Here is a 27,516-nt window from a genome sequence, read left to right on the forward strand (position 1 = left end):
GTTTGAGGGTGTTCCAAAAGTGACTGGTAGAGTAATTTGTCCGAGCGGCATGGCTGCTTTGTCGGGTACTATTCCGTAAAAAGGTGTGCTTGTTGGTGTGATCATCTCGACGAGTTGTAGTCCCATCTTCCTTAGTGTTTCTGAAAAGATGATGTTGAGTCTGGCTCCCCCGTCGATTAATACTTTGGTGATAGTCATACCAGCAATAGTTGGATCTAGAACCAGTGGATAATGGCCTGCGTTTCTCACGCTAGTCCATTGGTCTTCTCTGGTAAATTGGATAGGATACTGTGACCAATTGAGATATCTTGGTGTAGCTGATTCTGCTATCATGATAGTCCGTAGTGCTAGTTTTTCTTGATGTTTGCTTCTGCAATCTGGAGCTCCTGAGAAGATCACTACTACTGTTCCCCTAGGTTTTTGGAATCCTTTGTCCTTGTCATTGTCTTCGTCCTTTTTCTGATTGTCCTCTTTGGTGTTCTCCTTACTATCTTTTCTTGTGTATCGATCATTGAAAGTGTAACAATTTCCGATGGTGTGCCTCCCATTAGGATGCAATGGGCAACATATGTTTTCAATGTCATCATATCTTCTGGGTTTGGAAAACTTCTTTGATTTGTCGGCCATTGCCATGGTATTGTCTGGTCTACGTTTCCTTTCTTGATGTCTGCTATTTCGATGATTTTGCTTGTCCGGGTTGTCCTGGTTGCTTCTATCTGGAAACCTCTCTCGTGTTTTTTCTTCTGCAGTAATCATCTTTTCCACTGTTCGCCTGAATTCTTCATTGTTTCTCAGATTTTCTTTGTAGAAATCTTGAAATTGCCACCTAGCCATGATTCCGTGAGAGAAAGCTTTAATTACTTCTCGTTTGGTGATGTCATGCACTTGAGCCCGTAGTTCACCGAATCGTCGATAGTAATTTCTGAGACTTTCACCTCCCTTTTGCTTGAGTCCTTTCAGTTCTACATGAGTGATTAGGTGTGTAATGATTCCTACAAAATTTTCACAAAAAGCTCTTTGCAAGTCCTCCCAATTTCTGATAGATCCTGGATTTAACTTGTCAAACCATTGGAGGGGCATAGTTTCTAGTGCCATGGGAAAGAACAAGGTTTTGATATCGTCGTCTCCTCTGGCTAGTTCAATTGATTGTGAATATATTCTGAGCCATTGCCTTGGTTCGGTTTTGCCATCATACTTGGAGTGGTTAGACGGTTTGAATTTGTGAAGTAATCGTACTGATGCCAACCTGTTCGCGAAACAGGGGAATCTGTCATGTGTTTCGGCTTCTTTGAATTCGGATTCGGCACCTTCTTCTGGCCAAGTGTTGTTTTGATGGGAATAAGTCTGCGAGCCTGTCTAGGTAGGCACCCTACTCCTAGTCTTCCTTGGTTGTTTAAATTGGTGGCCTTGATTATGTTCCTTCCTACTTTCTCCGTTATGGCTTCCACTTGGCCCAAGTCTTTCGAAAGCGGACTTCCTTTGATTTTGATCTTCTTGCCTGCGGGTTGTTGATCTGGCGAGTAGTCTCGATCGAGCTCTCTCTTCATGCGTTCTTGGGATCATCGACCGGAGCAAGTCCTGGAGCTGTTCGTACTTCTCTCCATGATGTGAAGTTGCCCTGAGTTCTTCTAATGCTTCTCAAATCTTATCATAAGGCGTATTCACCGTGCGTCTTTCTTCGGCTTCTTGTTGTGATTTTCTTTTATCGTATTCAGCCAAATCTGACTCGTATCTGATCCAGGCTTCTCTGTGCTGCCTAGCGCGGTGTTGGCGCCCTTACTTCAACTTGTTTTTCCTTTCTCTAGCCTATCTCTGACTCTCGGTTTCTCCATTGTAGCCCTGGGCAAAGGGTGATATGTTGGATTCTGATTCATCTGATGACCTGACATCGGGTGCTTCTAGGGGGTTTAATGGTGATCGAGGACGTCAAACCATGAGCACTTCCCGTGCGTGAGCCATTCTGTTATTGGTGTTAGTTTTCATACTGTTAGAGTTGCTGATGACTTCAGTAGACGCCTCGATGTCGCAGATCGAGTCTCCTTCTTGGTAAGGTGGAATAGCTGTTGTTGTTGTGCCGACTAGTTGGGTTCCGCTATCTTCAAGAATGGAACCTGGCCAGTGGATGATACAGTCTTGCGATGTTATTGTTAGCACGAGACCCTCCTGGACTCCTGTCAGTGGTATCCCAAGCATTGGATTGAAAGACCTTTCGAACTATCCCTAATAGGATTTTGCCGTGTTGTCGAGCCCAAATGGAAAAGAACTCAACTTTTTGAAAGAACTCTGAGGGAAATCCGAGTTATTTTGGGTTGTGCTCTGGAATCTTGCCAAAAAAGAACTCAGTTTCTTGAAAGCACTCGAGTTAGACTTCACCTTGGATACGGAGCTTGAATTCGAGTCGGATGCGCGTAGCCATGAAATCTTATTTGAATCGGATATTATGAGCTGCGCGAATCTTCTGGTGAGCTGATCCGTCGTAGTTGTCGAAATAAGAATTTCTTCATGATGATCCGGATCTTCGAGGAGACGGCTTTGAAGCTTGCCATAGTTGTCTACCTCGCAGATCCATGAGCCAAAGATGAAAGTTGATCCTATCGGGAAGATCATGTTATCGAGGTCCATCGAGCTCTCGGATGCAAAGTCGCCGAAGCCCCTACCTGGCGTGCCAGCTGTCGATGTTTTACCACCGATAGCCTACCCCAGGGATCCCCAGGACAGTATGTTCGAGTTTTAGCGTATGCAGAACTCGACGGTAAACGCAAAAGACAGTCGATTTATCCTGGTTCAGGCCCTCGATCGTAGATCGAGTAATAACCCTACGTCCAGTCGGCGTTAGCCTTTGTGTTGGATTGATTGTGATATGTTGTGTTGTACAATTGTCATCCTCCTTGTCCAGGAGCCCTGCCCTCCTTTATATAGTCAGAAGGCCAGAGTCCTAGTCGGTTTATAATGAGAGTTACTAGTAGGATTACTGAATAGTACTACTACTAGGATTACAAGGGAAGAATCCTAGTTAGACTAGATCTTCTCTCTCCTTTGTGGGGTATTCTATGGGTTCCGTATCGATAATCTACAATCCTTATATAGGCCATTTTTTCATTTGAGAAAGCTTAAACAAAATGTAGTTCAAATTTTACAAGTGTGTGACATAGTTTTAGAAAGTCTATATGAGATTCAAGAAGTTGTGACTAGTGTTTGATAAAAATTTCTTAAATGGGAAAATGAGCTATGTAACAATTGTAGATCTTGCTGAGATGATCAAACTTGGTATTCAGAGTTTTTTCATCTGAGGTCATTTAGTGTCTCATTTGAGCAAGTTTGACCAAGTCAAATTTGGTCAAATGAAAAAACAACACTTTGACTCTAGTATTATGAACTCTAAATTACTTCTAATTGAAAAGTTTTGGATACCAAGTTTGTTAAACTCAAAAAGATCTACAATTATTGTTTTGGTCAACTTTCCATTTGAGAAAGTTTGGACGGTTCAAATTTGTGATTTTTAAATTTCGACGCCTACAAACTAGTTTTCGGAACCCTAGATTGTCTCAAATTGAAAATTTTTGAATACCAAGTTTGTTAAGCTCATCAATATATACAATCCTTATATAGGCTATTTTTCATTTGAAAAAGTTGTAGAACAAAAAATACTACATTTTCTTTATTTTTATAGGTTCAACAAAAATTTCCTGTCAATTTTGGTCAAAAACCGAGAAAAAATTAAAACATTGACGTTACAATAATGTGATAATAAATTTCCTATCGAATAATATTAGTTTTATTAATTTTAAGTTACAAATATATTTTTGCATTAACAAAATACTTAGTATTAGTAACATTTATATTCTATATTCATAAAAGAAATTAAAAACTTTAGGTTACAAAATTTTCCTATTTACAATAAATAATTAGTTAATCAATAGTATTTTTTAAAATAAATATTGCAAAGTATTGAAGTTGCTATGGAATTAATTGATTAACCTAGTATTAAACAAAATCAAAATCCCACGCCTTTTCAATTACGCTAGCGGGTTGCCAAAATTTGAGGCCTTCAGTCCCGGCCCAGGCCAAGAACCGGGACTAAAGGGTGGGCGGCAATTTCGGTGTCCGCCCAAAAATACCTTTAGTCCCGGCTGGTAACACCAGCCGGGACTAAAGGACATTTAGTCCCGGCTGGTAAGACCAACCGGGACTAAAGATCAACCTTTAGTCCCGGTTGGTCTTACCAGCCGGGACTAAATGTCCTTTAGTCCCGGCTGGTGTTACCAGCTGAGACTAAAGGGTCCCGGCCTATATATATCGAACGTCTGTTCTGTTCATCTTCGATCTCGCCTCCGTCGTTCAGCCCCGCCCGGCCGCGCCATCCGCCGTCGTCGAGCTCGTCTCTGCCGCGCCGTCGTCGTCGTCTACCCCCGCCCGGGCGCGCCGCATCCCGTCTCCACCACAGCACCCGACCCCACCCTCCGTCGTCAACGCTTCCCGCGCGTCCACCGTACCTCCATCGAACTCTTGATCTATCTGCTGCTCTCGATCATATCGGCCATGTTTTTTAGATTTTTTTTACAAAGTCTCGGCTGTATGTTAGATTAAAATGTATTAAATTTTAATTAGTAGTTTATTGTTAGTTTTTTAGTTATTTTTAGATAGTTTTTGATATATGTTAGATTTAAATGTATTAAAATTTAATTAGTATTTTATTTAGATAGTTTTTTAGATAGTTTTTTATTATAGTTTTTGATATATGTTAGATTAAAATGTATTATCTATTACTAGTTTATCTGATTTCATGTTAGATTTATTTAATTGGATTTAGTAATTATATATTCTATCTCTCTATATATATCTAGAGAGAGATTATATATGTATACATATGCACTTAATTATTTCTATATGTATATATACATGTACTTATTTTCATGTGTTGAGAGAGAGAGAAAATTGTATCTAGAGAGACATTCTATGTGTTATCACATGCATATCTAGAGATATAGACATATGCACTTATTTCTATGTGTTGAGAGAGAGAAAAAATATATTGTATCATTCTATGTGTATATATATACATGTACTTATTTCCATGTTTTTTGATCGAAAGTGTTTTTGATTCGATTCCAAAGCCTATACCTTATTATTGTTTATCCTTATGAAATATTATGTGTTATTATATTTAATTGGATTTAGTAATTCTATATGTGTTATCACATGTACTTATGTACCATAGTAATTCTATCTATGTGTTATCTTGAAGATACAAATGGCTGCTCCGGATGATAACTTGGGTGATGACATAATGGCGGATATTATCAACGCCGGCACCAATGTGAATGTAGATGACACGAGTCAGTACTTTGCTGATTATGAGGATATCCTGAATATGTCGGTGGTTGAAGATCAACAAATTGTCGCGCAAGAAAATACTGGCGAGGTATATTCGATTATCTATCATCTCTTATAGATGCATGCGTACGTATATTTGTTGTTAATCGTTGTGTTTCTACTCATGTAGCTGGTCTCTGGATCTACATCAACCACCGACAAAAGTAGGAAAGTCCGAGGGTCAAGAAAGCCATTAGAGGGCTGTTTCATAATATCAGAATTCGACACCGACACCGGCAAACCATTGGGACCACATGCTCAGACATATGTCAATCAATGTGGGTTCATTGTAAGGGATAGGATCCCAATTAGTGCTCGTGAATGGAAGCAGAAGATATCCGCTCCTAATGTTAGTTTTGTATCTGATCGTGACAAGAACCTAGCTTGGAGAGATATCACTCAGCATTTCACATTACAAGCAGATGATGCTTTGAAGGAGCTAGTGAGGGATTGGACAATGAAGAAGATGGCAATATTGTTCCAGAGTTGGAAGAAGACATTATATAAAAAGTTTATCTTGAAGAATGCTACGCCGAATTTCAATGCTAAGGCATTTGTCAAGTTGGAGTCCCATTGGGATGCCTTCGTAGAATACAAGACATCTTAAGACAGTGAGGAACGTGTGATGAGGAATCGGCAGAATGCCCAATAGAAGCAATACCATCATCGCATGGGATCAGGTGGTTATAGGAGTGCTATTCCCAAGTGGCAGAACCTAGAAGCAGAGATTACTACCAAGGGAATCATACCTGAAACAATAGAGAAGAACTAGCCTCAACGCGCGAAGAATTGGTTCTACGCTCATGGGGGAAGCCTAGACCCAGACACTGGCAAGCTAATTTTCAGCGAAAAAATTGAGAGAGCAACATAGAGACTAGCTCGTGCTAGGGAAGAAGCTGATAGTGGTGTTTTCAAGCCTAACAGAGAGAAGGATGAATTGACATATGCCATAGAGAATCCCGAACATGGTGGTCGAACAAGAGGCTATGGGGCGGTTCTGTGGCTACACGTATTCCCAGCAGACAAGGATACCTACAGAAGCTGCTAGAGAAAGAAGGATAAGGAGGCAGAATGAATCCATGCATTGGAGCAATTTGTTGATGAGTCACCACAAGCATTGCTTGAATCGCGTGAATGAGAAAAATCTCTTGAGGCAAGAATGCAGGAGGAGATCAAGAGGCAAGTGCAACTAGCAATGAGTCAAATGCAATCACAATCAACGCCGGGAGTCACCATTAGCCCCGTTGGTCAGATGAAAAGCAGTTGTGCTTCTACGGAGCTGCCAGTTATTCAAGACGACGCTGGATTGTGCTTCCCTATTGATGACATTACCAAGCCTCTAACAACATGTGAGCTGCACATTCCAGATGGTAATAATGCATCAATCATGGTGGCTGTCGGGGTTATATCTCTAATAGACCGAATGAAGACACCAAGAATCCATGGGTCAGTTATTCAACCTGGATATGCTAGCGTCTCGGTCGATAGAGTGCTCAAAGGTTACAGCAATGTTCCTCTTGACATTGAAGGCAGTGATGGGGAGAAAACACTAGGAGAAGTAGAGAAGACATTTATTCAATAGCGCAAACGCTTCATCATCATTCCTGGGGTGCCACCGCTTCCCCTACCTCACCCTAGGTATGAATGAAAGTGAATGAAATATTATTTTCCATTAATTTTCTATTGGCTTCAAAAATAATTGACACACAACTTGTTTTTGTAGCAGGGTCTCCCCCTAGCCTAGCCTAATCATTCATTCCCCATCTCATCACAGCGTCGCGGGGGGCGAGACGACTTCATCCCCACGGCGATCACCAACTCCTACACTGGCCCCATCGCCTCCACAACGATCTCCAACTCCTACACCGGCCCCACCGCCTCCACAACGATCTCCAACGCCTCCACGCCGGTCTCCAACACCGCCCCCACCCCCTCCACAGCGACGCACTACAAAGACGTCTAAGGTCCCGGCGGCAAAGAAGACCCCGAGAAAAAGAGTTATTTCTCAAGAAATACTTCCTAAAAAGACTGATGAGCAAATAGCAGCTGAAGAAGACAAAAAAGTGAAAGATTTTTTTATAGATATCAAAAACAAGAGTCAAGCGAAGCTTAAGGAGAAGCCGTATTTTTACATACCACGAGATGTGCTGAGGCAGAAGGTCAATGCACACAAGAAAAAGATGATTGAACTTCGTAAGCCTTCACCACTATCAGACTATGATCGCTCCCTCGTAAAGTCACATGATGCAGATAAGAAAAGAAAAAGAGCATCAGGGAAGGATGTCCCACAGCTCGGACAACAGAAGCAACTAATACAAAATCTTATTGTTGCTAATGAATATGGTTCCAACATAGAAGTCTATCGACCAGACAACTCTGGAGAAGTGTCGGTTCAAGCCCTTAATGCTTTTTTTCAAGATACTGGTTTAACCTTGGATCAATTGAAGGGCAAAGCTCCAATCCAGAACCTAGAAGTTGATACCTGGAAGACTTATAAATATGGCAAAAGTCTGTACAACCCTGCGGCTCTGAATGAATTGGGTACGCAAATGTACTTGCTCAACAAGTGATACATGTAGGCATGTGGCAGGGGTGAGCAGTGGATCTTTGTCAGATTTAGAGACCATCATTACTTCCGTGGCGATGATATCTTACATATTAGTTTCGAAGAATTGCATCAACTATACCACATGGACGCTCTGGACAAATCAATCATTAGCTCCTTTTGTTTGTAAGTGATTCTTACTTTTATTTAATAAACTCACTTCCATGCGTACGTGTATATAATTATCCTCACATGTAACTTATATTTATATACAGATTCCAGATGTCAAAGCTCCAAAGAATACAAGACACCAGTGTTGGCTTCATTGATCCTTATATCATATTGAAAACCGGTATTATTGTTAAAGAGCGGTGGGTATCTGAAGCACAGGAGAATATCATGATGTTCTTCATGAAGCAGCACGACAAGACAACAATACTTTTCCGTACAACTTTGAGTAAGTGTTAATAATAATGTAGTCTACACATTTTATGTAATATCAATACAACTTATATGCATGTACGTGTGTGTATAAACCAATGCAGGTTTCACTGGATACTCATTGTCATTGAGTTAAACTCAAGTCGGTTAGTAATCTTTGACTCGTTGAGAAAAGAGCGGGCACTATACCAAGATATGATAGACATTATCCAGGGGTAATTTCGATCTCTCGCGCACAACTATTATTGAATAGACTTTGCCATAATTTATTAACGATCGTACATTATTGGTCGCACAAGGTTTGAAAAGAGTTTATTCGGCAACATCGCAAGGATTGCAAGACACCACTTAATGTAGTTGAAATATCAGTAAGTTGTACTATATACACTTCCCCACGTGTTTAATTACTATATCGTACTTCAATTTACGTGTGAGATGATGAGAATAATCTTCTTCTCGTACAGTGGTGTTTGTGGCAGGATCTAGGTAATAACTTGTGTGGATACTACGTTTGTGAATTTATCACTGCGCACATAAGAAAAACTCGTAAAGATGTCCTCAGAGTACGTATATATCATTTATTTATTTATTTTTAAATGAATATATATATATATATGTATTAATACTTTTCCTTTTATTTCAAATGCAAGACTGAATGGTTGAAACGAAGGGTCATGCAAAAAGACCATCTGAAAGCAGTTCAAGAGTCAATAGCAGGATATCTTCTAGAAAAAGTGCTAAATCCCAACGGCGAGTTCTAATTTGATCCTAAGGAATAAATGATGTAAATTAAATGTTTATTGATATCGTTATTTTTTAGAACAAGATTATGAAAGTGTTGTATATATACATATATATATATATATATCTATAATATATATAGGTTCATACTTTATTCGAATATAATAATGCTCGAGATGAGAATTAGATGTAATTATATGCGTGCGTGTATTTATATTAGCAGCGTAGAATACGTACATAAAAACATATTATATATTAAACAAATACGTGTAACTGAACTGAAAACAAATTAAACAAAAAAAAGAAAAAGAAAATGAACCTTTAGTCCCGGTTGGGGTTACCAATCGGGACTAAAGGGTGTGGCCATGTTTGCTCGGCTGGAGGGCCTTTAGTCCCGGTTGGTAACACCAACCGGGACTAAAGGTCCCTCTTTAGTCCCGGCTCGATGACCCGGGACTAAAGGTGGCACCTTTAGTCCCAGGATCGTTGTCCCGGCGCGGTAACTGGGACTAAAGGCCGTTACCGCCCAGGACAACAAGTCCATTCTGTAGTAATGCACAAAGTATTATAGAGTAAAAGGGTTGGAAATAAGGTGTATGGAACATGACAATATGTTGAACTTAAATATAAAGGACAATATTCGGGCTTTACCTAGATAATAGAAGTGCTGCAGGAAATAATTAATGAAGTAGCACAAGGTCTAAATGTCCATGCTCTTGGCAATCTGAAAAAAAAATTGTAAAAAAGCTAACACACATTATCCTTCTGCATTGCGGTATCATCCCCTTCCTTGTGGCTTGACGCATCGAACTCTATCATCATGGCGAACTTCGTCCACCTTACTGGCTGATGTTTTCAAAGTATATTTTTGTTTTTTTTATAGTGTCATAGGCTATAGCACAACAAATTCGTTCATGTTCAAGTGTTGTTTCTCCACCAGGAATGGTACAAGTAATAGTAAAAGAGGTATCACCATTGAAATACATGCAAAATGATCACCTGAGGCTAGACATAGGTAGCGAACGATTGTCTATCTTTGATGGGTAAAGGCATAAGTAGGAACAAGCAGATACTTAGCCTCGTGTCCGATTGTCTATCTTTGACGACGTGGCCTTGTTTATTTGCGCTGTTACTATAGCTTTTGCATGAAAAGATTGTTTTTGAGAAGCTAAGTTTCAAAAGCTACGTGTTTATCTGAGAACAATCATGGTCTATTTAGATCATAAACTGAAACCAATATCAAAAATATGCTTCTCATTTTATTATCATATTTTTTTTTAAATTCTCTAAATTTCCGGAACCAATTTAAATTGGTTTTCATGTAGAAGCTTATACAAAACAGACACCCATAGACGCACTTGACAACACACATTGCTTTGCATATATCCTCGTTAATTCTTTATCGTGCTGTCTTTTGTCCTAAGCAGTCAACTCTCAGACGTGGGAATGAGCAAACGGAAGTACAAGAGGATGGGGACACGATACGAGTCAGAGCGCAGCTTAACACACCCAACCCAATCTTTGCACGTTCCAACCATCTGAAGTCACCCGGTAGCAGCCAATAACATCATCATCGTCATCATCACTAAAGATGGCAACGGGAAATTCCCCGTCGGAGGATAAGCCACTAAAGATGGCAACGGGAAATTCCCCGTCGGAGGATAAGCCACCATCCTCGTCCCCGCGGGGAGGAATTTTCCCCGGCCCCGTCCCCATGAACAACCACGGGGAGCCTTCCTTCCCCATCCCCGATCCCCGGCGGGGATTTCATCCCCGCGGGGATCCCCGTCCCCGATACAACAACATACACAGGCATAAATCTTGCAAGGTTGACAGATTCACACATGCATAAATCTAGCAGCAAGGTTCATAGATTCATAAAAGATCACAGAGTTACAACCACTTTTTTTTCTTGCTGAACTGTATGAAACAGAGTTACAAAGAGCAACTTGTAGTACATGCTCACAATCAAAAAAATACAAGGAAGTCAATCATTCATAAATCACGAGAAACAATTTACACATGCTGAACAATTAGAAATTATGAAATAAAAGGCATAAAATGGGTAGCATGCATGAAATCGAACCCTAGTGATTTCAACAGTTGGAGACCGCTGCCGGAGGATGAAGCTTCTGCAGTAGGCGGAGCAGGCGCAGCTCCTTCAACCGCAAGACGACTTTTAGTCTTGGTGAACATCCTTTTCGGTCGTGGCGTTGGGGCCTGACAGACTGCCTTTCGGTTTGCGGCACCAGATGTCGGCATAAGCGCAACGCTCGGCATGATAGCGGATGCATTAGCGGGTGCGGCTGCAGTAGCAGGCGCAACGCCGCCAGCGCTCATGGCGTTTGGTGGCCGGTCCAAGACCGAGGCGGCGTCCCTTTGAGGACCGCCGGACGTGGGTTAGTCAATATTCGAAAACGCAGACATGAACAAATATAAACACTGAACTAAACTAGCAATACAGCAGTGCTACGAATGTACATGTATCGTAAGAATAGAACTAGCTATGCATGTATCACGTATGAACAGAACTAGCAATACATGTATCACGGAACCAGAACTAGCAATAGCAATACATGTATGAACAAAACTACGAATTTACATTGTTCTGAGATTTGATTTCTGAGTTTCTGACCTTCCTTCTCCATCGGAGCTCATGGGAGATTCAGATCCAGGTGTATGTTGCGGCGGCGAGAATCTGAGTTCCAAGCCTCCAACGAGGCTGACCTGCGACGGCTGCGCGTGGACGTACAGCAGAATCTCCGAGGCCGACGGGAGACCGACGATGGAGGATGGAGACTGGAGTTGCCTGGAGTCCTGGACGGAGTGAAGATCCACCGAGCTGCTGGTGGCCGCCTCGCGCTCGTGTGGGCGTGCCGCGTGCGGTCGCGTCTCGCGGTCTCGCCTCTCGCGCCGCTCGGGAGTCGGGACTGGATGGATAGGGGTCAGGGGACGGGGTGGACTGGTGGAGTGGGTGACCGGGTGAGAATTAGGGTTAGCGTGTATATATACTTCGGGGCTAATGGGCCTTTTCTTACATGGGCCTTGCGCCCTGGCTACTGCGATTCGATGGTGCTGCTTCACGGGGCGGGGATGCGGGGATCGGGGTCGGGGACCAGGGTACCATCCCCGTCCCCGCCATCCCCGACGGGGACAACAATTCTACCAATTCCATCCCCGTGGGGATCAATTCTCCACCATCCCCATCCCCTAATGGAAGAATTCCCCGCGGGGAATCGGGGATCGGCGAGAATCTGAGTTCCAAGCCTCCAACGAGGCTGACCTGCGACGGCTGCGCGTGGACGTACAGCAGAATCTCCGAGGCCGACGGGAAACCGACAATTAAAACCTTATTTGGATATAATCGGATCGGTATTAATCCACATGTGTTGGAGTGGATTGAAGTGCAACTTGTTCCACCTCATTCCACCCCAACCCATCCAAATAAAGCCTAAGCGGGGAGCTCGTATGAAACTTTGTAGGCACATTTAGCTGGTCTCTGTACTTATTACATGTTCCACTGATAGGTTCAAGAGAACTACTATGGACAATTCATTCCGGAGTTCTGATGAACCCACTCTATTTTTCAGCACTGCTGCTGTAGCCATACGGGTTCTTCTTGGCCCAGTTCCACTGGTCCCTGCACATCTCCTCGATTCCATACTGGGCTCTGCCGCAGAAATACCACACAGGCATCAGTTTGTACTGATATCAAGTGATAAGCTTTATATGATGCAGATAAAAGGTGTAACTGTTCACAGAATCGCAGTCATTACCTCCATCCAAGCTCCCTTTCAGCCTTCTCAGTGGACGCGTAAACCTCCGTCGCGTCACCCGGTCTCCTGGGGCACAACTTGGTGGGAATCTCCTGCAGTTTTGCAGCCAGAGACGTCAGTTTCAGGTCCCTTTCTCCGGATCAGATCATAGAGGCACGACCCATGCACGGATAGAACCTTGCCGGAGGCCTTCTTGAACGCCGCCACCATCTCCAGAACGGACGTGCCGCGCCCTGTGCCCAGATTGTAGGCCACACAACCTGCCCAGGGACACGAGGTACGGTAGCATGGTCAAGTACAACTGGATGTGATTTGTGAACCTGTGGTGCCCAAAATACTACTAGTTCACAGCGTCGCACCGATATCAGGGGCATCGAAGAGCTTGTTGAGCGCTGCGATGTGCCCGTCGGCCAGGTCGACGACGTGTATGTAATCCCTGATCTGCAACACCAATCAATCAATCAATCAAAATAGATCAAGATACGAGCGAACATTTCAATGCCCAACCAAATGCTGCCGCGACAAACTGTCAATGTCAGTATCTGTGGCGATTTTGTAGGCAAATTAAACACAGTGAGGGCGCAGTGCACGCACCGCGGTGCCGTCGCGGGTGGGGTAATCGTGGCCGTAGACGTTGAGCTCGGGGAGCCTGCCGACGGCGACCTGCTGGATGTAGGGCAGCAGGTTGTTGGGTATCCCCTTGGGATCCTCGCCGATCTCGCCGGAGCTGTGCGCGCCGATGGGGTTGAAGTAGCGCAGCAGGACGATGCTCCACTCCGGGTCCGCGCGGTGGTAGTCATGCGCCATATCCTCCAGGATAAGCTGCGGAAGCGGAAGCAACCGAAATGACGTGAGGACACGAGAAAAGCGCCAGGGCCGTTACACGTCCTCGTCATCGACCGTGAACCACAACACGCGACGCGATTATTGGCAGTTCCGTCACGGAGATTTTACTACCTTGGTCCTGCCGTAGGGGTTGGCGGCCTGCAGCTTGGAGTCCTCGACGCATGGGATCACCTCCGGCCAGCCGTACACGGTGGCGGACGACGAGAACACCAACTGCATGCACACGCGCGCTCGCGGGGTCAGTCAGATCGTGGCGGCCACCGCGCGCGTGGTGATGCAAATGCAAAGGCAGGATCGGAGGCGATCCAGCAGTAGTACCTTCTTGCAGCCGTGCTCCTTCATGGCCTTGTAGAGGTTGATGGTGCCGACGAGGTTGTTCTCGTAGTACATCTCCGGATGCGCGACGCTCTCCCCCACGGCCTTCAGCCCGGCGAAGTGGATGACGGCGTCGTACCTGGAAATGGAGGACAGCAGCGCGCCGCACGTGTGGTGTGGCACTCACTTTGTTGTAGAGGTAGAAATCGAAGCTCTGAAGAAAGGGCTTCAGAGGAGAGAGGATCGATTTCGAAAGCGCATGGAGTTTCATGGATGGATCGATCTAGCACCGTACCTCCTGGCAGCGAACACCTTCTCCAAGTCCTCGGTGCTCCTCAGGTCCCCCTGAAATCCACGCGACGGCCGACGGGCGTGCAGCACAGTGAGCGATCGAGAGAGCAATTCAATCAGCAGCGAGGCGCTGGGCACATGCGAAACAACAGCCGGCGGCGCGGTTTCGGTACACGTACGCGGATGAAGTCGAGGCGGGCGGAGAGCGCGGGGCCGGCGATGAGGCGGACGCGGCCGAGCGCCTCGGGGACGGAGTTGTGGAAGTTGTCGACGACGGTGACGCCGTAGCCCTGCTCCAGCAGGCGCAGCACCGTGTGCGTGCCGATGAACCCGGCGCCGCCCGTCACCAGCACGCTCCTCCTGCTCCCCGCCGCGCCTGCTCCCCCGCCGGCCTCCGACCCGCCGATCGCCATGGGCCGACGCCGACCGATCTGTCGTCTCTGCGCCGCGCGCGCCCGTGTGGTGCGGGTTCTGTTGCACTGGCTGGCACCGGCGGCGCTCGCTAGCTGGGGGCTGGGGGCCGGGGGGCGGGGGATATATACCGGTCCGGTGCCGTTGGCGCGCGTGCCGTGCCGTGCCGTGGCGAAAGAGGCCAGCGCAACGTGACAGGCTCACGAACGTGGAGGTGCAGCGGCGGATCAGATGACGGACAAACGGGCGGACTAGTGCCTAGTGGCCGCCGCGCGTTATGCCCTATGCTATGCGCCTATGCTTGGGCCTGGCTAGCGTTGCGGTGCGCTGTGCGCTGTGCGCTGTGCGTGTGCTGTACCCTGTGGGTCTGTGTGTTTTCGTTCGAAACGAAGCGAACCCGACGGCGGCAGCCACGCCTTGGCGTCCGTGACATTCGCCCGCAGCCGGTGACCGAAGGGTCGGGTCGGGCGCCGGGCGGGTGCGTCGCCCTCGCGGTCGCGGCGAATCCTTCCCCGGCCGGTTCGGCAGGCTCCTCGTTGCCCCTGTCACCTCAAGTCTTCAACTCGCGTGCCCATCGGCATCGGCATCGTCGTCTCGTCTCGTCTCGTCTCGCCTCATCCAAATGATGCGGGGGGATAAGCAAGAATCCGGCGGCGTAGTAGGGTGCAGTCAGAAACAATTTTGCCAAAAGGCTAAATGATGCTGCAGTATTAAGAAACCATAGGATTAAAAAACTGGAGGTTTAAAATCCATTAATATATAAAAGCACGATTTTGAAAAAAGAAAAGGTGTAGGATGGAGTTTTTAATAAAACTCTAAAAAGACTATAGGTTTAGCAATATCATGGTATTCAAAACTATAAGTTCGTTGCATCCAAACACTTCATGTTACCTAGAACCGAAGTATTAAACAAAAAAACCCATGGTATTTTTGTAGAACTCTAAAAGTACTTTGCATCCAAACATGGCCTAGCCTAACCCATTTTTAGCTTCATATATAATTTCTTTTCTTGTATACAAAAATGAATTCAAATTTGCGATGTTGCTCACAATGAGTATGAAAAATAAGAAAAACAAACTATTTAATTGACGACGCTACAAAATTGGGTAGGAATCGGGCGCGTGATAATGCACATTGTTCTTCTAATGATAAGCACACATTTTTCTTTACCATCGCTTAGATAACTATAATAAAAAGTGCATTAACATGTCTCAAACACAGAGAGCACAGAAGTTGTGTGTATCTTATAAAAAAGGAGGAAACTAGCAAACTTTTAAAATAAAAATAAAATAGGCACCCAAATTGGAGACAAAAGCTGGTTTAGTGCATGACAAAAACTCCCATTCAACCGGTTCTAGTAGGCTCACTTCAAATTTCTACAACCCACTTGAATTATTGTATTTGTCTAAACAAGTCATTGGTTATATAAAAAAAAGGTTAATTGTTGTGTTCAGACTTTGGAGAGAAGATTTCGAAAAATAGTGGAATTCTAGAGCCCGAACTAGAAGCCAAGTCAGTCATGCTTGTTTATGGAGGTGAGAGTGCAGCGTGGCTTTCTTGTTGATGCATATTTTTTCTTTAAGTAAAAGGTATGAGTGGTCCATAACTTGTTAAATGTTGCTATACAGATTCACACACTTTGAAAATGTATTTCTGGCACGCTAAAATTGTCAAATGATTTACATCTTGTTGGATCAAGAGGGTTTTTTATCTGACGTGGCGTGTATGCTGTAAAGGCAAGTTGACTTTTCAAACCATTACGGATCTGAGCGGTCCCTAACTTGTCAAATGGTGCCACATAGATCCACACAATTTGAAAATGTATTTCTGACACACTAAACTTGTCAAACGATATACATCTTACTGGTTTGGGTTTTTTTTTATCTGACGCGGCGTATATAGACACGTTGCCATTTCAAACCATTATGGACTTGGATTGCATCATTTAACGAATCTAGTGTGCTGGAAATGCATTTTCAAAATTTGTAGATCTAGTTGCTACCTTAAAAAGTTCATAAGCCGCTTGTGCACTTAATTCTTTTTTCTTTGTTTTGCATACTAGAAATACCTCTCTGGCCGGATGTTTCCTGAACAGAGCTGCAACAATGCAACATGCCAGTCTCCTACGAATCTACGATAATCGAGCTCCGTTCTCGTCAAAAAAATAATCGAACTCCTCTAAGATTCAATATCTGAACGATCTATGAAGGCAAAGCACAAAAGTTATGTGTCTTTTGTCATTAGCGCTAATGAACTTTGAATTCTGAAAAAAAAAATGATCGGCGCTATAGCGCTAGAATGTTTGTTTTAGAGGTAGATTTGGCTTGCAGCTGATACATTTTGATTATCACGTTTCGGTAAGAAAATGGAATTATAGTTTCCATAATAGACAGATTAAGGGAAAAAATGTTGAATCTTGAGGCATGTTTAGATTGAAGCTAGGTGTTCAAACCTAGACAGGCTTTTCACACCACCATCCGAATCATAGTTATTAGGAACGAACCGGACATCGAACCGCTTAAGGCCTCAGTTCACGGTTTGATTGGTCGAACCGGTTGAACCGCCGGTTTAATACGGTTCAAATAGAATGAAGAATGATACAAGAACACAGCCGAAGTCGTGGCTTAGTGGTGGAGAACTTGCTCTCTAACACATAGCTGCTGGCCGCCAAGTTTTTCACGGTCCAGTGTCCGGTTTTATAACGGTTTCTAGGGAAAAACATCCAGTTCACTGGTTTTATACCGGTTCGATTGCTTACCGGTCCTTTAAGGTGGACCAGATTGGCCGAGGTTCTGGTTCGGTCTTTTACCGGTCGGACTACGGGTCCGGTCCGGTCTAAATAACTATGATCTGAATACTTCGTCTGTCCCAAAATAGAAGTCGTTCTCGCTTCTCGAGAAGTCAACTTTTTTTAACTTTGACTAATTATATATAAAAGAATATTAATATTTATAATACATAATTAATATCATTAGATAGATTGTTGAATATACTTTCATAATAAACTTATTTGTATAGATATAAATATTGCACGTATTTTCTATAAACCTAGTCAAAGTTAAAAAAAAATTGACCTGCACACATCCCATAATGACCTGGAGTAGACCTGATGTAGACAAGGCCCGATCTTCCGATAGGTATGATAGCGTCGATTGGTGGAGACTCGACGTTCACGGTCTAGGCTTCGAACCAAGACTAATTCGGACCCTCGCAACCGTTACACCACTGCTCCGTTCGTTATCAACCACGTGAACGCAATTGACCTCGCCGAGAATGCTTTCCTACAAGCGAATCGAGAACACAAGCAAGAACGGGATGAACGCAATCTGAAATTACAAAAAAAAAATATAAGGCTTATGATAACGAGAAGGAGTTCAAGTCTTTATTCGAAAGGACTAATTGCCACAGGCGAACAAGATCAAAAACAGGGGCCATGGTTCACAGCAAGCGGCTTTGGCGGCACAGTTGTAGCAAAACGACGTCTGTTTCACGAGAAAATCAAGAACTAAACAAAACACAAACCCTAAGGAGAGCGACGGCTGCTAATTATAGAGCCCCGGACGTCATCCCCTGGACGCTCCTCCTAATGGGCTCTAAGACGATACACGGTCCAATGGACCAAAAGACGGTGTTGCAGCACCCTGGTAGATTCTGGACGCTGACTTGTTTCGATGATTTCCGTTGATTCCGAAAGGCTTTTGATGTGAGACCACTTGCATTGGCTTTCTTATCTAATTAGCTTTTCATCCATACGTGGATCGTCGAAAACGGAGTCCAAACGCGCCCGTGTGACCAGTTTTATGACAGACTGGTCCTGAAATCCGAGATGGGCTCGAACTTAATTTGGGCCTCCACCTCGGTGACTCGAACCGAATAAGCTTCGGGTCTCCTTCTCAGTTAGGACACCCTCGCTGATCTCCTCGTCCTTTATCTCCAAGCATGGTCGTATGCACGAAGCTAATGTCCTCGTCAAGACCCTAATTGCCGGTCATGTCATTCTCATTCTTCATTCTTGTCCTTATCCTCTCTCTCCTTTCTTGCACGGCTGAACTATCTCTTTTGCTGGCTTCCGGTGCATAGGGTAGAACACGAGCTGCAGAATGGCGCATGATGCCAGTCTCTTACAACAATTGAAGTTCTCAGGCATTTATATATTTACCATTACTATAGATGGCATCTTATATTGTGTCACTGACATGGTATTTTATATACCACTCATCTCGTAATGATGGTAAATATGTAACTATCGCCAAAAATTATAATTCTTCAATTTGCGAATAAGTAAGAAGAATGCAAAAAAGGGAAATTCTTCAGTCCCTACCTATAAATACCTAAAGTGTCAAAGCAACTCAAAAGCTTCTGTAAGAAAAATAAGAAGGTAGATACTCCTGGGCGTTCAGGCATATGCCACTTTGCTGGGATTGACCAAAGCATTTGGCCCGATTCGAGCAGCACAGACGGGAAGGCCGGTTGTTGATGTGCTAATGGCGAGCCGGCATAGCCATCTGAACTCATAGTCCAGTAGGGTACAGTTTTTCATTTGGGCTTTGAGAAAAACTGAATAAGTGAAGCGAAGATACCATTCACTTTTATCACCGTTTGCTCATCCATACAATTTTTGAGCTGAAAATTTTGAGGATAAACAGGACAGCGAAGTTTGGCTCCGTAGTCAGTACGTAGGAGAAATTGTACTTCTAATCCGCTTCACTTTTATTTATTGTTTTCTAACGTTAGCTTGTAATAGTGACTTTCAACGATCTGAATAATACCACGGAAATATACAAGGAGGAAGGAACGGTAAAAGAAGAATTATACCACTGAAATACACAAGGAGGAAGGAACGGTAAAAGAAGAAGAAGTGCATATCTTCTAGGTATTGCTAATCACATGTTCAACCATATAAAACGCATAGCAACGGTCACGTGCTTTGTTGGCCGGTCGCTGACAGTTTTTTTTGTTTGTTTGGTATTGTTGTTTCCACACCCCCCCCCCCCCCCCCCCCCCCCCCCCTTTTCTGTAGGTTTCCCGAGACTATACTTGTATTTTCCTATATACCAGTGCTAGTTCGTTAAAAAAAGCACTCACGTGCCGAGAAGCATACGTACTTACACACCAGTACAAATGAAAAGCGCAAGTCAAACAGATCAAATTGACAACGAAGCACACCGCAGTTGCAGATGGTATTTTTCTGAGCATCTTTATCCAGCCGTCCAGGCAGGCACCGGCTTTTCTTTAGCTCAAATCCACGCCGAGATCTCAGTACATAGCTTGTACAGCCTTTTGATCCAGATCAGTGAAAAAACAACGGAAAAGCAGGGGTAGGTGTTGTCGAGGCCTACCAGATCAATGATTAGAGGCAGAGCATAAAGAGAAAGGCATGCATGTACAAGTAGTAAGGAAGCCTACGGATGCAGCCATGGAGATGGAGGTACAATAATTTCCAAAGGAAACAACAACCGTCTTCGCCCTGTTGAAAAAGTTGCTGAAGGCTGAAGGGCCTGTTCATCTGAACTTATCAGCCGACTTATCAGCTAGAATAAATCAGCCAAGACCGGCTTATCAGCCGGCTTTAATACCAGCCGAAATCATGAACAAAGTAGAATCTGAACAAAGTAGTCATTCAACAATCATGAGGCAAGGTCGTAAGGACGAGAGATCTACTCGTACAGTATGCCTGATGAAAACATTGTCGGCAGTTTGCCGTACCGAGTAACAATAGATACGATGATCTCCCAGATCAGTAAAGAATATAACTGTTGTTAATTGTAGCAGTAGACTGAAACAAACATAGAAGAAAATCTACATGATATAGTGATTTGATGATTCAATTTATAAGGCAGTTACAATTGACCATGTGAGGTGTGCGCCTGATCCAAGTAGGGCACATTCTGAAGGCACATATCTATACCATCCAGTCTTATTACAGTGGAGCATATACTATATCCCATATCCACAATTCGGCACCAATTGAAGGGCAGAGAAGTTCATCCTCCAAAGCTGCGTTTCAGTCACCTTTCTCGTTTCCTCTTCATAGGGAGCAAGGTCTTCGGTTTTTCTGATGGCTTGTTAACTGATTCTTGGTCTTCAATAAGGTGGAAACCAGGGTGCAACGACAATTTCTCCACTTCAACTTTTGCTACGTCCTTCCTTACTCCTATGTCAGTAATGTATCTGCCAGCACAGTACATCCCAGCTGTGACAGTGGCCATTCCAAGCGGACCAGCAGCCAGAAGCTTAAACGGAGTGGACAGAAGAGCTGCCAACGGCACACCAATGGCAGAAGAAGTTTGCCCACTAGTCCCAATGCCAGGTTCCTCAACTGGTAGAAGCCCTGTCTTGCAGTAGAGTGCAAAGTCTTCGCAGTTCTTCTCGAACATGTCGTAATTTCCAAAACCATTTTGAAGCAAGTACATCGCTCGATGGACAACAACCTCTGGTGGGTCTGATTCGGCAATGGTGCAGGTCCCCCCACGAAGCTTTGCAAGGAAAACCGCAGATGGCACTCCATACTCGAAGCAATAGAGAGAGCCATTGCGAAGGAAACAGTCCAAGCAAGTGAGGACAACACCACTGTTGGGCAGCTGAAATCCACAATCAGGGAATGTTGGGCACTCCGATGGAACCTCTGAGATCAGGCTGGAGGTGGAGTCTGATGAATCTGAACTTTCAGTTTCTTTCTTTCGTGTAAAATGGACTACTTTGCTTCCTCCAACATAAATACCTGAACATACACAAGAAAATTGCTTGAGAAGCAATGGAAAGAAATTTCAAAACGGCAGTTAACGATATATCATTGCTTTACTTATTGCCCGGTTGTGAACAACATGCTGAAGTTCTCTTAATAAGGGATAATTTGCTGGAACATGTAAAAATGCTGTTACTTGACAAATTAATCCAGAGCCAGAGAGGATGTATGATGCAGGAGACGAAGCAAAATAGTTTTTTTTTTCAACAAATTGAGCAGCTTTTCATACAGGTTGTGCAGAACCCAGATCTTGTCCTCCCAAGATATGTGCCTTACTAAATTACCATAAAGAGCCACTTTAACTTTATGGAGCAGAACAGGGTATCTGCCAACAATAGGCACTGATTGTGGAGACACTGTCCCTATAGCACAATTGTGACACTTTAGAAGGGTCGTCTCCTAAATGAAGATCAACGAGAGATGCAAAATAAAAGAACTGTGGTATAAATAATAAATACAAAAAGTTAGTTACCTCAACTAGTAAAAGTGACTGAATAGTTCAACAACTTAGTTAACATAGGATACTTTGGTGACCAGAGTTTACAGCAACTAGGCCTAAACTACTCACTTATCAGGCACAGTAAAGCATAGCCTGTAGTGTTTCTTTCCTGGAAGCAACCTCGAGTTAACAATAAGGCTGCTCCACACTAGAAAAACAACAAAGCACAGAAACAGACAGACACGTTGGTTAGCAGTAGGTGAGCAGCAACAAGTGCCATTTGTTCTACATGGAAAGCAGAACAGTAAGACACAAGCATGTGGCATCCTACACCCTGTTCTTGTTGGTTTCAACCAGCCCAAACCAGCCAACCAACAGTATTTTCCTCTCATATAAAACTAGCACCAGCCAGCCCTAGCCATCTGGAAGGTTATGTACAGAGTACGGTATCTTCAGTTGAAGCAGGCGTGGTGAGATGAGCGAGATGGAGTAGAAACATGGCATCGTGTGTGTCCGCCCACCCCCACCCCCACCCCGAACTTATAATTTGTCGGTTACAGACTTACAGTCATCCACTGCCACCAAACTGATGTGAACAAAAATCTCGAGAGTAAATAGGGAAGGGCATAAGAATTGGCATGGCTTTTGCAGGGAAATTCTGCAAATATACAAGGACAACAGAACAGAAGGAAAACCTCACAGATTAGCCAATTGAGGCGACGCACAGAGGCGTTCACATTTCACGCACACACGAATCACCACGATTAATCCTCTCGCCGGACAGAGCAAAAACACAACCAATACCAGCGTCTAGCGGTTGCGAAAAGAAAGCCCAACTGAGCCGGCGCGGGCCAGAATTCCGGTGAACAGCTAACTTGCACACTTCGAGAATTCGTGATCCGCACCATCGGCGGCGGCAATTCGCTCGCTACTAGAACTCGTGAGGACGGGAACCCTTGTCATCGTCGGAGGGAATTGAGGAGCCTACCGTGGTGGGAGTAGGCGTAGACGGCCCGCCAGGTGTAGATGTGGTCGCCGGGCCTGATCTCCGACCGCTCCACCCGGTTCGATAGCAGCCCCATCCCAACCCGCCGCCACCGCCTCCTCCCAGCGTCGCACTCACACCCCCGCCGCCTCTACAGCTCTACTACAATTACCCCGTCCATTGCAGCCAGCAAGGGGGAGGGGGCGGATGGTGGAGTCACGGAGAGTGGTTGCGGGAGAGCGGACTTCCGGACTATATACAAGGGTAGCCGAGGCAAAGGGGCCGGCCGAGGCCGCGAGGGGTAGTGGTAGTGGAGCTGTAGGGGCAGAGGGACGAGGCGTCGGCGTGGTGTTTGGGAGACGGCCAGGAAAAACAAAAGAATGTCGCAGTGACGTACAACAAGGCAGGCACCACACCACCCCGCCACCGCCGATCCCCCTCCCTCTGGGTCGCTGGGCTTCTGCTGCAGCCTCCGGCTCGAGGCAGGAGCAAGCGAGAAAAAACGGGTTGGGGGGCACGGGGCATTTTCCCGTCAAGTACCAGGGTCACATGCGGTGATTCGGCGAAATTGACGAGGGAGGACTGGAGGAGTAGGGCAGGAGGCGGGGGAATCGTGAATCGGGATCGGCACGTCGCAGCGGGACGCCTCGGATCGTGTGTCGCCGTGGACTCTGTTCCTTTTCTACCCTGCCCCGCGTTGCGCTTCCTGCACACCCCGTTGCTGCGTTTTTTTTTACTGCAGCACAACTGCACTGGCTAGGTAAACAGGCATCGGGGGACGGGGAGCATCCGAGAGCATGTGTAGAGCGGTGAGACGGGGCCGGCCGACGACCGTGCAGTACAGGACCGGCCACCAACTGCGGTCGCGCACCTAACCGGGCCGCCGTGGCACGAGCTCCCGTCGTGCCGGTCACCTGATGTTGATGGTGGCGCCACTCGCTTTTGTAGGCTAGGCTTCATTCGCTCCGTGCTTCGTCGTTGTTCTAAAGCTTCATGGATGGTGATCGTCACCGATAGGTGATAGTAACATTTTTCAAACGGAAGGTGTGTCGCGGTCGCGGCCAACGACGAGAGCAATAACGGGTTGATGCCATCTTTCTAACCTGACTGACTAGTAGACATTTTGTAGCGGCAATTTAGTACGATTGGAGCAAGTTGAGACGATGGTCAGAAACCAATTGCAGTCACCAAGACACATCCCAGTCCAATACTGTAGCGTGTTGCATTGCTCGTCTCTCGTAATTTCCAAAAGTTTTTTCGTATTTTTTTTTAAGTTAGAGCATCTCTGAAAGTCTTTCTAAAGCTCATTATCTAAATCATCGTTTGGAGAATAAGTTACATAAAAATTAGAATTGGATAAAATATACCCGATACCCAATCCCCGAAACCGAATTACATGAACTCGGACCCGAAGTACCCGATCACAATTTTGGATAGTAATTGTAAAAACCCGAATTTAGTTTGAGTAATGTTCCCCGGTACCCGAACTACCTGAAAGCATTTAGGGCCCTAGTTGGGTTTCGGTGATTAATGACAATACGATATTACTATGACTAACGTGTGTTTTGCAGAGGCAATTAACTTAGGTCATGGTAATGACAATTGATTGGGCAATCATGGTTGTCATGCCCCTACAATAGAAATCGTTTCGGTTTTCAAAGGATGGACGACAAGGTTAATAATGGACTAGTTCTAAGAGTAATTTAGGACGCTGGTTCCGGTGTGACCGGACGCTGGCAGTAGAGTCCGGTTAGTTCATTTGATCAAGTGAAGTCGTCTGGATGCGACCGAACGCTGGGTGTCAAAGTCCGGTCAACTCCAGTAAGGTTCCAGAGAGGAAGAATTCCTTTGGCCGTACTACTTAGAACCAACGTCCGGTCAACATTTGACCCTCCATTCACTTCTAACTCGAAATTATATGTGAATGAAGTTTTCTCCAATTGATCTTAGGGCTACTTAGAAGCTACCTAGTAGTAGATTTGACAAGTGTGCACCACACCTAACCCACTAGACTCACCTAGGTCAAACTACTAGTCCATACCCCCTTAATAGTACGGCCAAAGGAAAAAACAAAGTCCTAAACTACTCTAAATATCTCTTCAACACTAAAAGACACTTAGAACTAGTCCATCCTTAACCTTGTTGTCCATCCTTTGAAAACCGAAATGATTTTCATCGTAGGAGCATAACAACCATGATTGTCCAATCAATTGCCATTACCATGACCTAACTTAATTGCCTCTGCAAAACACACGTTAGTCTTAGTAATCTCGTATTGTCATTAATCACCGAAACCCAACTAGGGGCCTAGATGCTTTTAATCTCCCCCTTTTTGTGATTGATGACAATACAACCTCGAGTATGAAAAAGAGATGAGGTTTTCGACATGCTTGGTTCATATAAACTTTTGACAATAAGAACAAAAGATTTAGACAAGCTTATATGACCCAAGCCAACATGATGTACTCAATAGATATGAAATAAGCATGAGTATAAGAAATAAAGCTCATTTACATCGAAGTAAAGCACGGAAGCAAGGCAAATGAGCATAACCAAGTGATATGACATATATAAAGATCAAAGTAGAGAGCACATATGTCACATATCACATAAATATCACGATCACACGTATGTAGTTCAATGCATGAAAGTAAATATGAATGCATAATAATGTATCACACATAAAAAAACAAATGTAATAGATAAGCTCCCCCTAGATATATCGCTCCCCCTATGTCTATCATACTCGATCCCTCTCCCCCTTTGGTGTCAAACACCAAAACATAAGGGTCGATCGACGGGGCTGGAGCAGATGAGTCGAGCGCTGAGTCGCGATGAGCGATCTAAAACTAGGTAGCATCATCATCTGATCCTGAGCTCTGAGCAGTCTGACCCTCTATCGCTGGAAGTATGACTGCAGGTCTGAGTAGTCTGGGTCGGATCTAAAATTGGTGCGACCTATGACACTGCAGGTATGACTGTAGCAGGTGGCTCTGATGATGCAACTAATGATGGGAGCGTCTCTGTAGTCCTAGTAATAGGAGCAACTATGGAAGGTCTAGGGACATGTAACTCTGGTGGTGTAGGCTGTCCTGTCAACTCACTGAATGTAGCACCAAGGCTCCTAGAAATTGGGGTGTCTGTCACAAGCATCGACGAACTCTGAGCCGGTATGAAGCCCGTATGTAGAGGTGTGAAGGAAAGACCCTGGGCTGGCACTGGCGAAGCAAACCACTGGGACATCTACTCTATAGGTGAAGCGAACATGGTAGCTGGTTGTCCCTGACTCTGAAGCCCACTAGGCTGAAAACCTAGAGTCATTGTAGTGGTGGCAGGCTGGCCGAACTGAGGTGTAAGCTATGCTGGTGGAGCCCCAATAGTAGAGATGACATGCTGCATAAATCCAAGTAACTACTGCTGCATGAGGAGCTACTACTGTTGCATGGCCTGCTGCTGCTGGATAGCCTAATGCTGTCGCTGGAACTTGTCATGTCTAGCCTGAACCTGTGCAAGTGCAGCTGCGGTCTCCTCGGCCTGGCGAGTCTTATCCTGCCTTATCCGCTCAAGTATAGCAAGAAGAGCGGGGTCCATCTATGGTGCCTATGGAGCTAAGCTGGAGCCACTGGCCTCACTGTCATGTCGTCGTTGAGGCATCTGAGGGATATCCTAGTAGTCATCATCTAAACTATCGCTAGGGTCGCTCTCGACCATACCCTCCTACTGAGCATCTAGCTCCTCCTCTATAGCTGCTACGCCCTTAATGATCTCATCCTGCTGGGCTACAGTCTCTGACACCTCTAGGCGATGGCACAGCTGGCTAGGTGTCCTCGCTGCACTGTGGCGGAGCATCTGAGTCATGTTATAAGCTAGAAACTCTATAATAGCTCCTGAATACTCTGCCAACATCTCAGGAGGCCTCACTGTTACTACCATGTGAATTAGAAAAGTGATCTAGTGAGCATATGACAGCTGCTTGTGACCTCTGAATCCCTCTACAAGTGTATCCTCCATCTCATAAAGAATGAGATCCCATATATCAAATGTTGTTTGCTGGATCAGGGAGTTCAGTAGCCACAATTAAATATAAGTCAATCCCTTGTGATATCCCATCCTCGGTAGCAGGGTCCTTCTCATGATAGCATCAAGCAGTCTAGCTATAGGAGTAAGATCTTTGGGTGTCCTGCTCGACCCCTCGCCGAATGGCTCTGTAAAGCAAGGTCAGATGAGATCTGTGGGAGGCACAAGACCGTCAGGAGGGTGTCTAGGAGATTCTGTGTGTCCATAGCAAACCTCATGAAGACGGATGAGTGACTCCTATAACCTGAGGAACTCTCTGACCCTAAAACTCATCAGCCTATAGTCACGGCCTCTGAATGCAAAGTGTATGAACCTGTGAGCTAGGTCAATCCAAAGTGTAGCGTAGAACTCACGGACCCATGATGGAACATATCTGCCTGTCCATCCAAGTAAGTCTGTTAGCCTTGGCAAGTAAGAGAGGTGAGGGTGGATCTGCTCTCCAGCTGCTGCTACAATGGCCTTAATAAAGCATACTCTCTGAGATATGAAAGCCACACCACTGTTCAAATAAGCATTATAGGAATCCTCCTG

General features: G+C 44.9%; 2 protein-coding genes across 2 annotated transcripts; both read right to left on the minus strand.

The window, feature by feature from the left end:
- Window positions 1-12,567: 12,567 nt before the first annotated feature.
- Window positions 12,568-14,885, minus strand: LOC136546634 (UDP-glucose 4-epimerase 3-like). Its single transcript, XM_066538597.1, has 9 exons — window positions 14,508-14,885; window positions 14,333-14,382; window positions 14,041-14,176; window positions 13,834-13,935; window positions 13,471-13,698; window positions 13,236-13,317; window positions 13,054-13,136; window positions 12,877-12,968; window positions 12,568-12,770 (listed from the first exon to the last, which is right to left on the minus strand). Exons 1-9 carry the CDS (start codon window positions 14,739-14,741, stop codon window positions 12,680-12,682), a joined length of 1,098 nt encoding a protein of 365 aa, XP_066394694.1. The 5' UTR covers window positions 14,742-14,885; the 3' UTR covers window positions 12,568-12,679.
- A 5,574-nt stretch (window positions 14,886-20,459) lies between these two features.
- Window positions 20,460-23,384, minus strand: LOC136546635 (protein LEAD-SENSITIVE 1-like). The gene is made up of 2 exons (XM_066538598.1): window positions 22,912-23,384; window positions 20,460-21,460 (listed from the first exon to the last, which is right to left on the minus strand). Exons 1-2 carry the CDS (start codon window positions 23,003-23,005, stop codon window positions 20,748-20,750), a joined length of 807 nt encoding a protein of 268 aa, XP_066394695.1. The 5' UTR covers window positions 23,006-23,384; the 3' UTR covers window positions 20,460-20,747.
- Window positions 23,385-27,516: the final 4,132 nt, after the last annotated feature.

Source organism: Miscanthus floridulus, chromosome 3 (assembly GCF_019320115.1).
Source record: "Miscanthus floridulus cultivar M001 chromosome 3, ASM1932011v1, whole genome shotgun sequence".
Classification (NCBI taxonomy): Eukaryota; Viridiplantae; Streptophyta; class Magnoliopsida; order Poales; family Poaceae; genus Miscanthus; species Miscanthus floridulus.

What these genes read in the sequence shown, in the direction of transcription:
- LOC136546634 (XM_066538597.1), bottom strand. Translation starts at nt 14,741, where the DNA reads ATGGCGATCGGCGGGTCGGAGGCCGGCGGGGGAGCAGGCGCGGCGGGG. An exon ending in AAGGTGTTCGCTGCCAGGAG is followed by an intron (nt 14,177 to 14,332) that starts GTACGGTGCTAG and finishes CTCCATTTCCAG; the next exon opens with GTACGACGCCGTCATCCACT. An exon ending in ACCCCTACGGCAGGACCAAG is followed by an intron (nt 13,699 to 13,833) that starts GTAGTAAAATCT and finishes CCGCTTCCGCAG; the next exon opens with CTTATCCTGGAGGATATGGC.
- LOC136546635 (XM_066538598.1), bottom strand. Translation starts at nt 23,005, where the DNA reads ATGGGGCTGCTATCGAACCGGGTGGAGCGGTCGGAGATCAGGCCCGGC. An exon ending in CTACGCCTACTCCCACCACG is followed by an intron (nt 21,461 to 22,911) that starts GTAGGCTCCTCA and finishes GTGTATGTTCAG; the next exon opens with GTATTTATGTTGGAGGAAGC.